This window comes from Hyaena hyaena, unplaced genomic scaffold (genome assembly GCF_003009895.1).
Source record: "Hyaena hyaena isolate Hyena2069 unplaced genomic scaffold, ASM300989v1 scaffold_42, whole genome shotgun sequence".
Classification (NCBI taxonomy): Eukaryota; Metazoa; Chordata; class Mammalia; order Carnivora; family Hyaenidae; genus Hyaena; species Hyaena hyaena.
The window spans coordinates 4861310-4876598 of record NW_024080674.1 but is presented as its reverse complement, the minus strand read 5'-3'; the positions used below and the strand labels follow the sequence as shown (position 1 = coordinate 4876598).

The 15289-nt window shown below is 41.0% G+C and overlaps 1 protein-coding gene across 7 annotated transcripts in view; it reads right to left on the bottom strand.

The window, feature by feature from the left end:
• STAU1 (staufen double-stranded RNA binding protein 1) overlaps positions 1–15289 on the bottom strand; it is a 67656-nt gene that overhangs the window by 15281 nt on the left and 37086 nt on the right. For all 7 annotated transcript variants that reach the window (XR_005528012.1, XM_039229997.1, XM_039229999.1 and 4 more), the window contains one exon: positions 2238–2336. Coding sequence is in view for 6 of the 7 variants with exons in the window: in XM_039229997.1 (XP_039085928.1) it covers positions 2238–2336 (99 nt within the window). In the remaining variant the exon portion in view is untranslated. The remainder of the gene's footprint in view (positions 1–2237; positions 2337–15289) is intronic.

Genomic DNA, 15289 nt, shown 5'->3' with positions numbered 1-15289 from the left:
TCCTTTCCCCCTCTGGCATGCACATTCTTGCTCTCTCCAAAAATTTTTTTAAAATTATTTAAAAAAGAAACTAAAAAAATAACTGTTCCATTCACCCAATAAATATCTCCTGAGCATCCATTATGTGCCAGGCAATCTTCCAGGTGCAAGAGACAGAACTGTGGGAAAGAAAAAAAATGAAAGCCCTTGTTCAACCTAACAATGGAAGTAATATGAACCTCTGATACAGGAGTTATTTAAAGTAAGTACTCACATTAACAAACTCCATGCCACCAACACACACCGTTAAGATATTAAATTGTTACCTTGTAAGATATTCACCCAACAGAGGGCGCTCCCAACCTCTGCGACTACTTGAGTGTTCCTCGCTATAGGTTATATAGTCCTGAACACAAGTCTGAAATCTGAACAGAGTGGAAACTGGGGCAGAAGCAATCTGGTCTCAAATTCCCACAGATTTCATTAAGGATCCAGAAAGCTCTGTGACTCTCAGGCAGAACAACAACTAGCATAAAGGGTGGCAAGCTTCACAGGGAACTGGGGCCCTGGCACCAGCAGTCACTTCTGTAACCCTGAGGTGCCCTGGGAAGCTAGGCAACCCCCGCTCCCACAATCTTGGCTCCCCCTATAATCTCTACAAATCCATTCTCATGCTCCACTAATCCCTCACCAGGAGGAGAAAAGAAGTATTTCTCCCCTTTCCTACAACAGGTACCCAGGGAGACCTTGTGGACTTCTGGAGTGGAGCTCCCACCTAGTTCCTACCCAAGGATTAACCCTGTCATTCTGCGTATATCATCGTCTCCCCAGTCCCCACTCCCAACAGAGGAGGAAGGGCTAGAACGGACGAAGAGCCAAGTGAGAAGATACAGCCCTAGATCCGTCTGGGGGTCTGCTCTGGGAGGGGGACAGTACAAACCTGGTCCTGCCTGCCAGGGTGGGGCAGGGAGGGGTATAGGGGGTGCAGGATGGCCCACCACACCTGTGCCCCATGGCAGGCAGGAAAGTACTGCTAGGGAGAAGTCAGAAATCCTCATCATGCAGCTGACGGATTAAGGACTGAACTCAGGAACCAGCTTAGGGTGCTAGCACATTCAAAAGAGAAGGTATATATTTTATAAATGTCAGTATGAAGTTTGGGGATTGCCTGTAACTGCAAAAATGCTACAAAATTAAATTATTTTACAGGATGATAAATTTCAAGGAGGCTTAAAAAACAGGCCAAAAGAAATCTATGAACCACTTAAAATTGTTTTAAGCAAATGCCCCACTTCAAATTACATTAGCTTAAAAGTAACACTGTATAAGTTTAAAGCATTTTGGAAGACTAAATATATAGTCTTCATAACTCTAAAGAACCAAAGAATTGATAAAGAAATTTGCAGTGTATAGTAAAACACAACCTTGCATAACCAAGCATGGAAATCAAAAGGAATTACAAAGAATTCACCATGTGTCAGACCATTAATGAAAACTTAATCTCCCTGACCTGCCTAGTCTACTTGGACTCACTGGGTCTTTGAAGGAAACATGTACTAAATGTATCTTATTTTCCATGTTAACTAACAACTATTGTTTTTAGACCATAAAGTCTCCAACAACAAATGAAGTTACTGGAGAGGTGGATTAGAGGGCAAATGCTGGACAAGGATGAAACTGATACCCTTTTTATTTTCTTTTTTAAATACTTAGAGATCTGAGGATGTGCAAGCTGGGGAGGAGCAAAGAGAGAAAGAGAGAGAATCCGAAGCATCAGCGCAGAGCCCAATGTGGGGTTCGATTTCCCGAGCAATGAGATCCTGATCTGAGCCAAAACAAGAGTTGGCCACTTAACGAACCGAGGCACCCAGGTGCCCCAATATTGATGTCCTTTTTAACAACTACACTGTACAATTTCTAGAGACTCAATATTAACATTTGGGGAGTAACAGTCTTATGAAAACAATGGGCCCTCTCTCCAGAATACACGAGAACATAAACATAATATTCTTCAAAACCATTCCAGGAAGTTGAAAGATCTACTGAAGCCATCCATGGACTGTCTGGAGGGGCATGGCTGCCCCTAAATGAAATATAAATATGAAATGAAATATAAATTGCTAAATATAAAGCCTGAATCTTAAATCTGAAGGTTCACATGTTATAATTATTCCAATGTTTTTTAGGAAAAAAAAAATTCCAATGACGAAAGCCAACGGTGTTTGACAATAGAGTCCTACATGTAAAAACAAGCTTACCTCAAAATTCACAGGCAAGTTCCGTTTAAGTGCAATCTCAAACACTTGACTTATTTCAGATTTATTGAGATTTTCTTCTTCTGATTCTCTTCCATTCACCTAAAGGAAGAATAACTGTTTAGGAGTGAACTCTCATGAAAAACACCCACACCCCAGCTCTGCTACACGTTCACAGCACTGACCCTTAGCTGTGTGGAGCAAGCACTGACCTGGTGAGCAGGCCACTTGTCACGTGCCAGTGAATTTAAAAGTTAAAAAAAAAAAAAAGCTTGGGTCAACGTGTGCCTCGTAAATGCAGCATAAACAACCCACACCTAACAGACTCAGCTTCACTGAGGCACAACCACACACCACAGCTGCTCGGGAAGCAGGACAGACTTCCAGAGCTTTCCTCGAGGACTGGCAAGCTACCTTTTGGAAAAGTCAGAATACAGACAAATCTGTGTGGGGCATAGCAAGTTCAAATTAGAAGTCTCTCCACCTAAGTATGCCGGTCTCTTATTTGAACATAAAGTCCCCAGAAACCCACTCTTTTAAAAAGAAGGATGCGGTGCAACAAATTACAAAACTGCATACAAAATCTCATACTTTCTGCTGCCAGCAAAAATGCAGGTGCCAACTAGTTAAGTCTGCTGAACAAAGGCTGAGACTATCTTTATAGCCAGGCTCCATTACAGTCCCCCAGCCAGGGCTGGCTTAGACAGGACAGGGATCTTCTCCATGCAAGCGGGTAATACGGACTCTAGGTCGCACCACAGTGACAGTGAGAATCTAGATAAGCTCAGTAACAGCAAGGCTCCCTCCTCCCAAACCATGGCTAGAGAGCTGAATTTCTCTTCATATTATTGAGACTCTTTTATCAAAGATTTCGTACAATCCTATTTCTAAGATTAGAGCTTTCTGACACAAACTTGTAGCTAAAACTAGAGGAAAACGCAGGGCGATCCAGGATTGTATCTGCTGTGCATTTCCCTATGCTCATCACATCGATCTTACACTTACATTCGATCAGATTGTCAAACTGCAGTTAAAAGAAATAAAACTCTAAGTTAAAAAAAATTAATACAATCAAGAATACAATCCTGCACATAAATGTATCCCAAACACTCTAATTCTCTCTCTCCTTCCATGATGCTGCTGCTCTTCCCAATCAGGTTTCACTTCACTCTCTGCCTGGTCAAAACTATTTGCATAGCATTTCTGGTGGCTTATCAACCTAAAAATACTTTTATTTTTGCTTAAATCCTAAGCAGAAAGAGGGCCTGACTTTTTATGAGTGAATCCTTAAAGCCAGAAATCTTCAAGCAAGAAGCCTTAAAGGCTGGGGCTCCACAAAAGTTTGGTTTGAAATAAATTCATTCATTCATTCATTCATTCATTCTTGAGAAAGAGGGCGAGCTGGGAGGGAAAGGGAGATAGGGAGAGGGAGAAAGAGAGAAAGAAAGAAAGAAAGAGAGAGAGAGAGAGAGAGGGAGGGAGGGAGGGAGGGAGGGAGGGAGGGAGGGAGGAACCTTAAGCAGGCTCCACACCCAGCACAGAGCCTGAAGCCAACGTGAGACTGGATCTCCTGTGAGTTCATGACCTGAGCAGAGATCAAGAATCGGATGCTTAACCGACTGAGCCACCCAGGTGCCCCTGAAATTTTTAAAAGAAGTTTTAAACATAAAGCCCCACCCCACATCTTTAAAAATATGTTCAGCAAATGGTGCTTAGTGAAACAGATTTCCAAATTAAAAAAAAAAAAACATACACAAATACTAACTCAAAATGGATCAAACACCTAAATGTAAGGCTAAAATCATAAAACTCTTGGAAGAAAATATCAGGAAAAAGCTTCATGACACTGGATGTGGCAGTGACTTCTTGGATATGAGATGGAAAACACAGGCAACAAAAGAAAAAGCAGATAAACTGGACTGCTTTGAAACTGAACACTTCTGTGCATCAAAGGAAGCAATCAAGAGAGTAAAGACAACCCACAGATGGGAGAAAATATGTGCAGATCATATATCTGATAAAAAATTAATATCCAGAATATATAAACAACTCAATTCAAAAATGGGAAAAGGACTTGAATAGACATTTCTCTAAAAAACATAGAAAAATGGCCGATGACTGCATGAAACAGTGCTGAGCACCACTCATCATTAGGGAAATGCAAATCAAACCACAATGAGACACCACTTCACACCCTGAGACGGCCACAGAAAATAACAAGTACTAGTGAGAATGTGGAGCAACTGGAAACCTTGGACCTTCCTGGAGAGAATGTAAAATAGCCCAGCCTATGTGCAAAACAGCTGGGTGGTTCCTCAAAAAGTTAAACAGATTTACAGTATGATCCGGAATTACACTTCTAGATACATACTTGAAAAAACTAAAAGTAGGGACTCAAACAGATAATTTGACACCTATGTTCACAGAAGTGTTATTCACAGTGGCCAAAAGGTGAAAACAACCCAAACATCCACCAACATGTTGATAAATGGACAAAATGTGGAATAGTCATAAAATGGAACCAAAGACAGGCTCCAGGCTCTAAGCTAGCTGTCAGCACAGAGCCCAACGCAGGGCTCGAACCTACGAACCGCTAGATCATGACCTGAGCTAAAGTCAGACGCTTAACCGACTGAGCCACCCAGGCACCCCAACAAGAATTTAAGTAATCTCTACACCCAACATGGGGCTCAAACTTACAACCCCAAGATCAAGAGTCACATGCCCTACTGAGCCAGCCAGGCACCCATTTATCTTTAAAAAGCAACCCCCAAAAATGTTTTGTACCAAATAGTAACATACTAGAGATCAACCTATTAACTTGTACTAAGAGGTTAACTCATTTTTGTGCACAAAAGTTTTTTGACAGCTGTTTAGCTGAATATCTAGGTGGGTTTTTTTTTTTTTTTAAAGTTAGTTTATTTGAGAGAGAGAGTGCACGCGTGAGCAAGCACACAAGCAGGGTAGGGGCAGAGAAAGAATCCCAAGCAGGTTCCATGCTTTCAGCACAGAGCCTGATGCAGGGCTTGAACTCACAAATGGTGAGATCATGACATAAGCCGAAATCAAGAGTTGGATACTTAACCGACTGAGCCACCCAGGCGCCCCTGCAGTTTTTTGAGTAGATGAGCTGTTAAAAACAAAGGGTTCACTCTCATGCTAAGTAATTGTGTTAATGCAACCAGAGCGAAACTTAGGAATAAATTGGGTGCTGATGCTAAAATAAGACTTCAACCACCATGGGTGTACTCCAATTTTCAATTCTGTTGTTCATTTTATCAGCCCAATTACTTTTAATTTTTAATTATAATCTATTTCAAATATTCAGAAAAGTACAGCTAAATAATATAACATAAAAGGCAATTGTGCTGGATTTAACAAAGGTCAACCTTAAAGACTGCTGACATTCAATTTTTATTTTTTAAGGAAAATAATGAAGCCCTTTTCACTCTCCTTCCCATGGCAGCCTTAACCATGATTTTAAAATGGGAATGTATCTTTCCCAGCCATGTTTTTTTAATGGATGAAAACAATATATGATATAATTCTGTGTTTTGAGAATTCACATAAATCATTTTCACTGATTATATTCATAAATATTATAAAATTCAAACTTGTAAGTTTATATGAATCAATTGTTACTTTATATTGAGGTTCCACATAAGTCTGACGGAAAATAACAATCTGTTGCAAAAATCTAAACCATAAGCCAGTGTTTCTTAAACACAGCAGCAGCAGGGTCCCTCGGGAGCTTTGCAAGGACAGATGCTGGCTTCCCACTCCAGACAGATTAACCTCAAGTGTTTTCAGGTAGGGCTTAGATATGCCATTTTATTTACAGTATTTACTTTTTTAAGACTCCAATTGATTTTTTTTTAATTTATTTATTTACTTATTGTTTTATTTATTTCTGAGAGAGAGAAACACACACAGCATGAACAGGGGAGGGTCAGAGAGAGGGAGATACAGAATCTGAAACAGGCTCTGTCCTCTGAGCTAGCTGTCAGCACAGAGCCCGACACAGGGCTCAAACCCACGAACCAGATCGTGACCTGAGCCAAAGTCAGACACTTAACCAACTGAGCCACCCAGGCGCCCCAAGACTCCAGTTGATATTACTAGCAGAGTGGAGATTCACTGCTTCATGCCATTGTTTCTAAAGGGATTTCAATAGAGACAAAGCAGCAGGCAAAATAAAAATGCAAAAAAGGAAACAAAGATACACATTTACTTGGAAGTCAGGTTATGATGCTCTCTTACATAAATAATTTTGAGATTATCTGGATTAGACAAAATGTTGGATTGGGTTGGAAAGCAGCAATGTGAGTCAAAACCAATCCACAAATACCATTCTCAGTGGTATGGGACAGTGTAGTGAGGCCTTAATCTTATCTTCATGAAGTGGGAATTACTGTTAATATCAATTCCAGAATGTATGGTTCACCAATAAAATCCAGGCAACATTAAGGAAAAAAAACCAAAAACACTCTGAACCAAGCCTAACCCTCAGTATGCCAGAAAAAAAAAAAAAAGTCACCTAACCATTTACTATCTGGCTCTAACACACTCTTTATTTTTCTATATTTAAAGTCATTTTACAAATAATATGCAGAATAAAAGGACACTTTTCATCAGAGATTTTAATCAAAATTTAAAATAGCAAGTCCAAGTTTTTATTTCAGATTTGCAGTCTGGAAGGCATTTCTGTACCCAAAACAGACATGGTCCTTTAAATGCCTCTCACCAGCTGGTATGTCTGAACCCAGGGCACAGCCCACTTGTAACGATGCCATTTTTCAAATCTCCAGTGGATTCCAGCTTATCATGACTTCAGATTCTTCTTGGACTGGTATCATCAAAACACGCTACTTGTGAAACAGACTCATAATTTTATTGACGAATGGCCATCTTCTCTGCTCCATAACTACAACACACTTTCATTTTTAGATTTATAAACCCCCAAAGAAGGATCCAATGAGTTTTTTCATTGTTTTATCATCTATGTCCTCCCAATTACTGTGCGCACACACACCTCCTGCATTTGTCCACTTATCTTGTGAAGAGTCGGTGGTAAAAAATAAATTCTAGTGGTCAAACATCATTTAAAAAAAAAAGAATGTTGGTACATATACTTAAAAAAAAAAATCAAAACAGGATGTTCCAGGTTCTTGTCATAAAATGCTGCGTGACGAAGTCCTTCCTGTTGAATGGCCAGAAGAGAGTACACATTTCCTTTTCACACCCCATTGAAACATACTGTTCACTGGCCGATTCCTAAGTTTGGGGAAGCTAACCTACAATCCCACGTGAGGACTGACAGGGTGAGATTCCCAAAACTCAATCCCACAGCCATCGCTGAGTCCCGGGCACTGCAGCCCCTCTGCGCTCAGCTTCTCACCTACCTAAGAAGGGCAGGTCTTCCTCTGCCAACAGTCTTCTTTTTGCCATTAGAGGCAAACAAGGAAAATTCTCAATTCTCACCTGAGTTCAAGGAAAGCTAACAGCAGAGGGAAAAGGCGGTGTCCCGTCTTCTGCATCTTCCTGAAAGGAGGCGGTGTGGCGTGCTGGGCAACACAGGAAGCACAGCAAAGGCTGAGGCAATAGTGAGTTATTTCACGACTCTATCATCCACCTGGGGATTCACCATAATTCCATTTCCTTTTATTTTTGTCTTGCTTAGTGTATTTAGGAATGGATGACACAAACAAGAGCTGACACGATATGTAGGATGACAAATAGCAAAACGTTTCAAGACAAAGGAAAATTTAGATTCTGTAACGTGAAGATTTACAAAAGGGTCCAAAGGACCTAGGTGGTCATTGTCCAACAGAAGGGGTTTTATTCTATCTTAAAAAATAAGTCCGGGGCGCCTGGGTGGCTCAGTCAGTTGGGCATCTTGACTTCAGCTCGGGTCATGATCTCATGGTTCATGAGTTCGAGCCCCACATTGGGCTCTCTGCTGTCAGCACAAAGCCCACTTGGGATTTTCTGTGTCTCTCTATGTCTCTCTGCCCCTACACCATTCTTTCTCTCTCTCAGGAATAAACATTAAAAAAAAATTTTTTTTAAGTCTATTTTCTCTTTGCTCTTTGTAAGATCCCTAGCGAAGAATATAAGTCATGCAATATTAATCCTTACAAGTCGTGAAAAAGAAGCTCAAAAATGAAAACTGGGTCCCATGGATCCTGACAGAATAATGAAAATCAATTTTAGTTTAAGCCCCAGCTAAATATGTCCCTGGCCCAAGTGAAAATAACTCAAGACCAGAAAAGCTGCATGATTTATCTTCACAAAAGTAGTATTAGAAAGGCCTTGGAAGAGTATGTTTTCTTAAAGTTAGTCTTCTACCACTATCACCCAGAGAAAACTTTCAAAGCTTGATACAATCTTCAAGATTGCACAACCAGACATACGCATACACATACATACACATACACAGCTGGTATTTTTATTAAACACAAACAGGATCACACTATCTACAGAATTACAGCTCTGGTTTTTGACTTCTCCTTCTCAATACATTAGGGGCCTCCTTTCACGCCTCTGTGTACAGATCTACCACTTTCTAGGACTCCCTCTGACACATGTATCTGTTTATTTAATCACTACCCTACTAGTGCACATGAGGACAGCTCTGTTTGTCTATTACATATACTGTAGCTATTGGCCATCTTGCTCCTAACAGCTCAGACACTGAATAAGTCATTACCATGAGCCTTGGATTTGGGGAGGGGGGGCAGAATGAAAGGAAAAAGGAAGGGAGGGAGGAAGGAATAAGTTCTTAAACATTTCTTTAACGTTTATTTTTCAGAGAGAGAGAGAGAGAGAGAGAGAGAGAGAAAGAGTGGAGGAGGGGCACAGAGAGAGGTAGACACAGAATCTGAAGCAGGCTCCAGGCTCCAAGCTTTCAGCAAAGCCTGACCCAGGGTGAATTCATGAACCGTGAGATCATGACCTGAGCTGAAGTCGGACACTTAACTGACTGAGCCACCAAGGTGCTCCATAGAAAGACATTTTTTCAACACAGGACCTTTGCACAAGCTGCTCCTGCTGTTCTTTGCTTATCTTTAGTCTCTGCTTCAACAATGCTTCCTCAGAAAGGACTGCTCTGAATGCATCGTTTTTCCTCTAATCTAAATGAGACATTTGATGCTCTCATTAATACTTGCTACTTTCTACGTTAGCACTCACTGCACTCTGATGATTCTAATGTTAACATCTGTCAGCTCTGTTCAGTGAAGCCCCACTATGGAAGGGGCAGGTTTTTCCTCAGAGCCTAGCACGATGCCTGGTGTCAAGGAACCAGACAACGCCTGCCTTGTAGATATAAATTGCTAGCTTTTTATTGGCCATGTTAAGACAAATTGACTTATCACACAATCATATGCTCTATGTATTTTCAAAAACAAAATGAAAAACTTGTTTAAAATTGTAATTTCCAGAGGAGGGCAAGATGGCGGAGAAGTCGGGAGCTCCATACAATCCACTCGTCCCCCATATCCCACACGGAGAAGGCCTGAAGCCATAGGAACCCTTACAGAATCCAGGAGTTTGGGAGGAAAAGGAGACAGAGTCCACTGAGAAACCTTCTAGCATGAGTGCGAGAACTGGGGAAGATAAAATCAGGCCGGGACCAGAGACACGGTTGGGAGGGGAGGGGTGTCTCTCTCTCTGCGGGGAGTCTAGAGAAGAAAGAGAGTGGCCAAAACTGCTCAAGACACTGTCCCTGTCGCTGGAGAAGAGAAAAACCTCCGCTGGGGACACAGAGGGATCCAGTTTCCTGCTCTCCAGCTGACCCTAGGCAGGACGCACTTATCCCAGACAACCCCCGGGGAAACTGCTCCCCGCTCGCCAGCTCAACTTGGAGGGGATGCGTGGCGGCTGCACCTTTGTGCCTCTGGCTAGGCTGGATCCCCAGGGGCAGGCGAAAGGCTTAAAACATCTGAGAAACAGATTTGCCCGCGAGTTTATATTTCGGGCGACAGGACACAGAGGGACCCGGTTTCCCCCTCTCCAGCTGACCCTAGGGGGGACGCACTCATCCCAGGCAACCCCCAGATGAAACTATTCCTCGCTCGACAGCCGGACCTGGAGGAGACAGGAGCAGAGGCTTCTGGCTCGATCCCCAGGGGGAAGGCAAAAGGCTTGGGACTGCCCTGAGGGGCGTGCCTACCAGTTTGTGTTTCTGGCAATTTCAGTGGGGCGCACGGACTGAGATCTGGAAACGAGGCCTGGCCTGGCATATTGAACCTGGCCCACCTTGGCTACACCCCCCGCACAGGGAGTTTACACACCCAAAAAGTGAGTTGCAACGCTTGGTTCAAGGGACTGGGGCACCACCACTCTTCTCCCCACAACGACAAAGGCAGGACTCCTGCGGACGCACTGGACCAAACCACGCCCATCCCTGCTAGAGAGCTGCCCTCCTTTTTTTTTTTTTTTTTTTTTTAAATAACCCGAGCCGGGGCAAGACCAACATGGATGCACTGCCCTGATTAATTCTGGTCACTGGCTTGCTCAAATAGTCACATTTAATCTATTCTCTAGATGTAAATTCTACACCTACCTACCTTTCCATCTCTTTCTCTCTGAAGTAATCAGACTATATAGTTTCTCTGGATAACACCATCGGCATTTCCTTCCCCTCTTCTCCAACCATACTCCACTCTTTCGCTCTTTGAAAAAAGCCTCTTATTCCTTCTGCCTGTTCATTTTATTTCCAGTTTCGCTTCATCCCCGCCTTGTCATTTTTCTCTTTCTCTATGCTCTTCCACCAGCACTGCATACACCCGGCTATTTATTTGTAGCCGGGAAATCTAGTTACATGCTTTGAACTGTTCTTTGTCTATTGGGTTTCTTCTTTTTTCCTTTTCTTTTTTATGTATTTTTATCTCTGATTATTCGCCTTCCCTCCTTCCTCTTTTCTTTTTCGTTTTCCCTTTCGGTTTGCATGTTTGTTGGATTTGTCTGTGCGTTTGTGTGCCTTTGTTCCCTGTGTGTTTCTCTGTCTGTTGTTTCTTTCCAGGGCTACCTCAAGAAACAATTCAAAGTACACATGGTGGAGAGTCCCAAATACCACTACAAGTAGGAAAATAAAATAACCAAGGTCTCAACAAAAGAGACCAAGAGATACCATTCAAAGAACACTTTCTGAATGGACAGGCCCTGGACAGTCAAAGAGCCTTCTTTGGTACAGCAGCCTTCACAGGTGGAGAGTGCATAACAAGCTTTTAAAACTAACAAGAGATAGAAAGCTAACCAAAATGACGAAACGAAAGAGCTCTCCTCCAAAGAAATTCCAGGAAGAATTGACAGCTAAAGAACTGCTCAAAATAGATATAAGCAAAATAACTGAACAAGAATTTAGAACAATAATCGTAAAATTAATCTCTGGGCTTGAAAAAAGCATGGAGGACATCAGAGAAACTATGGCTACAAACACTATGGAGCTTAAAAATAGTTATGATGAATTTAAAAATGCGATAAATGAGATACATAATAAACTGGAGGCGTCCAACGCATGGATTGAAGAGGCAGAAAGGAGAATAAGTGATTTAGAAGACACAATTATAGAAAAAGAAGAAACTGAGAAAAAGAGAGATAAACTGATCCAGGAACATGAAAGAAGAGTTCGAGAGCTCAGCGATACAATCAAATGGAACAATATCTGTATCATAGGAATCCCAGAAGATGAAGAGAGAGGGAAAGGTGCTGAAGGAGTTCTGGAACAAATTATAGCAGAGAACTTCCCCAACCTGGGAAGGGCAGTAGATGTTCAAATACAAGAGGCACAGAGAACTCCCCTCAGATGTAATTTGAATCGATCTTCTGCACGACATATCATAGTAACACTGGTAAAATATAAGCACAAAGAGAGAATTCTGAAAGCAGCTAGGGAGAAGAGGGCCCTCACATACAAAGGGAAACCTATCAGAGTGGTGACAGACCTATCTACTGAAAATTGGCAGGCCAGAAAGGAATGGCAGGAGATCGTCAATGTGATGAACAGAAAAAATATGCAGCCAAGAATCCTCTATTCATCAAGCCTGTCATTCAGAATAGAAGGAGAAATAAAAGTCTTTCCAAATAAATAAAAATTGAAAGAATTTGTCACCACTGAACCAGCCCTACAAGAAATCCTGAGGAGGACTCTCTGAGGGAAACGTTGCAAGAAACGCAAGATGCTAGAGACACCACCACAAGAATGAATCCCACAAATGACACGATGACTCTAAACCCATATATTTCAATAATAACACTGAATGTAAATGGACTGAATGCCCCAATCAAGACACAGGGTAGCAGAATGGATAAAAAAAACAAAATCCATCTATTTGCTGTCTACAAGAAACTCATTTTAGACTGGAGGACACCTTCAGATTGAAAGTAAGGGGATGGAGAAATATCTATCATGCTACTGGGAGTCAAAAGAAAGCTGGAGTAGCTATACCTACATAGCCATACTTATATCAGACAAACTGGACTTTAAAGACAGTAACAAGGGATGAAGAAGGGCATCATATAATAATTAAAGGGTCTATCCATCAGGAAGAGCTAACAATTATAAATGTCTACGCACCAAATATGGGAGCACCTAAATACATAAAACAATTAATCACAAACAGAAACACTCTTATCAGTAAGAACATGCTAATGGCAGGGGATTTTAATATTCCACTTACAGCAATAGACAGATCAACTAGACAGAAAATCAATAAAGACACAATGGACTTGAATGACACATTGGACCAGAAGGATCTGACAAATATATTTAGAACTCTACATCCTGAAGCCAGGGAATTCACTTTCTTCTCAAATGCGCATGCCACATTCTCCAAGACAGATCACATACTGGGACATAAAGCAGCCCTCAATAAATATAAAAGAACTGAGATCATACCATGCACACTTTCAGACCACAATGTTATGAAGCTCGAAATCAATCACAGGAAGAAGTATGGAAAACCCCCAAAACGTTGAGGTTAAAGAACACCCTACTAAAAAATGAATGGGCCAATCAGGCAATTAGAGAAGAAATTTAAAAATATACGGAAACAAATGAAAATGAGAATACAACAATCCAAACTCTATGGGATGCGGCGAAAGCAGTCCTAAGAGGAAAATACATTGCACTCCAGGCCTATTTCAAGAAATCAGAAAAAGTGCAAGTGCAATATCTAACAGTGCACCTAAAGCAACTAGAGGGAGAGCAACAAGAGCACCCCAAACCCAGTAGAAGAGAAATAATAAAAATCAGGGCAGAAATAAACAACATAGAAACCAAAGAAACAGTTGAACAGATCAATGAAACCAAGAGTTGTTTTTTTGAAAAAATAAACAAAATTGACAAACCTCTAGCCAGGCTTCACAAAAAGAAAAGAGAGAGCACTCAAACAAAATCATGAATGAAAATGGACTGATTACAACCAACCCCTCAGAAATACAAGCAATTATCAGGGAATACTACGAAAAACTATATGCCAACAAACTGGACAACTCAGAAGAAATGGACAAATTCCTAAACACACACTCACTACCAAAATCCACACGGGAAGAGATAGAAAACCTGAACAGACCCATAACAAGTGAGGAAATCGAATCAGTTATCAAAAATCTCCCAACAAATAAGAGCCCTGGGCCAGATGGCTTCCCTGGGGAATTCTACCAGACATTTAAAATAGAATTAATACCCATTCTTCTCAAGCTATTCCAAAAAATAGAAATCGAAGGAAAATTTCCAGACTCATTTTATGAAGCCAGCATCAGTTTAATTCCCAAGCCAGACAGAGACCCAGCAAAAAAGGAGAACTACAGGCCAATATCCTTGATGAATACAGATGCAAAAATCTTCAACAAGATACTTGCAAATCGAATTCAATAGCACATAAAAAGAATTCTCCACCAAGATCAAGTGGGATTCATTCCTGGGTTACAGGACTGGTTCAATATTCGTAAATCAATCAATGTGATACATCACATCAACAAAAGAAAAGATAAAAATCATATGATCCTGTCGATAGATGCAGAAAAAGCATTGACAAAATACAGCATCCCTTCTTAATAAAGACCCTCGAGAAAGTCGGGATAGAAGGAACTTACTTAAACATCATAAAAGCCATCTATGAGAAGCCCTCAGCTAACATCATCCTCAACGGGGAAAAACTGAGAGCCTTCCCCCTGAGATCAGAAACACGACAGGGATGTCCACTCTCACCACTGTTGTTTAACATAGTGCTGGAAGTCCTAGCATCAGCCATCAGACAACAAAAGGAAATCAAAGGCATCAGAATTGGCAAAGAAGAAGTCAAACTTTCACTTTTCGCAGACGACATGATACTCTACACAGAAAACCCGACAGACTCCACCAGAAGCCTACTAGAACTGATCCAAGAATTCAGCAAAGTTGCAGGGTACAAAATCAACGTACAGAAATCCGTTGCATTTTTATACACCAACAATGAAACAACAGAAAGAGAAATCAAGAAACTGATCACATTCACAATTGCACAAAAAACCATAAAATAGCTAGGAATAAACCTAACCAAGGATATATGATGAAAACTATAAAAAAACTTATGAAGGAAATTGAAGAAGACACAAAGAAATGGAAAAATATTCCATACTCATGGATTGGAAGAATAAATACAGTTAAAATGTCATTACTACCCAAAGCAATCTACACATTCAATGCAATCCCAATTAAAATTGCACCAGTATACTTCTCAAAACTAGAGCAAACTATCCAAAAATTTATATGGAACCACAAAAGACCCCGAACAGCCAAAGTAATATTGAAGAAGAAAACCAAAATGGGAGGCATCACCATCCAGACTTGAGCCTCTACTACAAGCTGTAATCATCAATACAGTATGGTATTGGCACAAAAAAAGACACACAGACCAAAGGAATAGAATTGAGAACTCAAAAGTGTACCCAAAAGTATACAGCCAACTAATCTTTGACAAAACAGGAAAGAGTATCCAATGGAAAAAGAGACAGCCTCTTTAACAGATGGTGTTGGGAGAACTGGACAGCAACATTCAGAAGAATGAAAC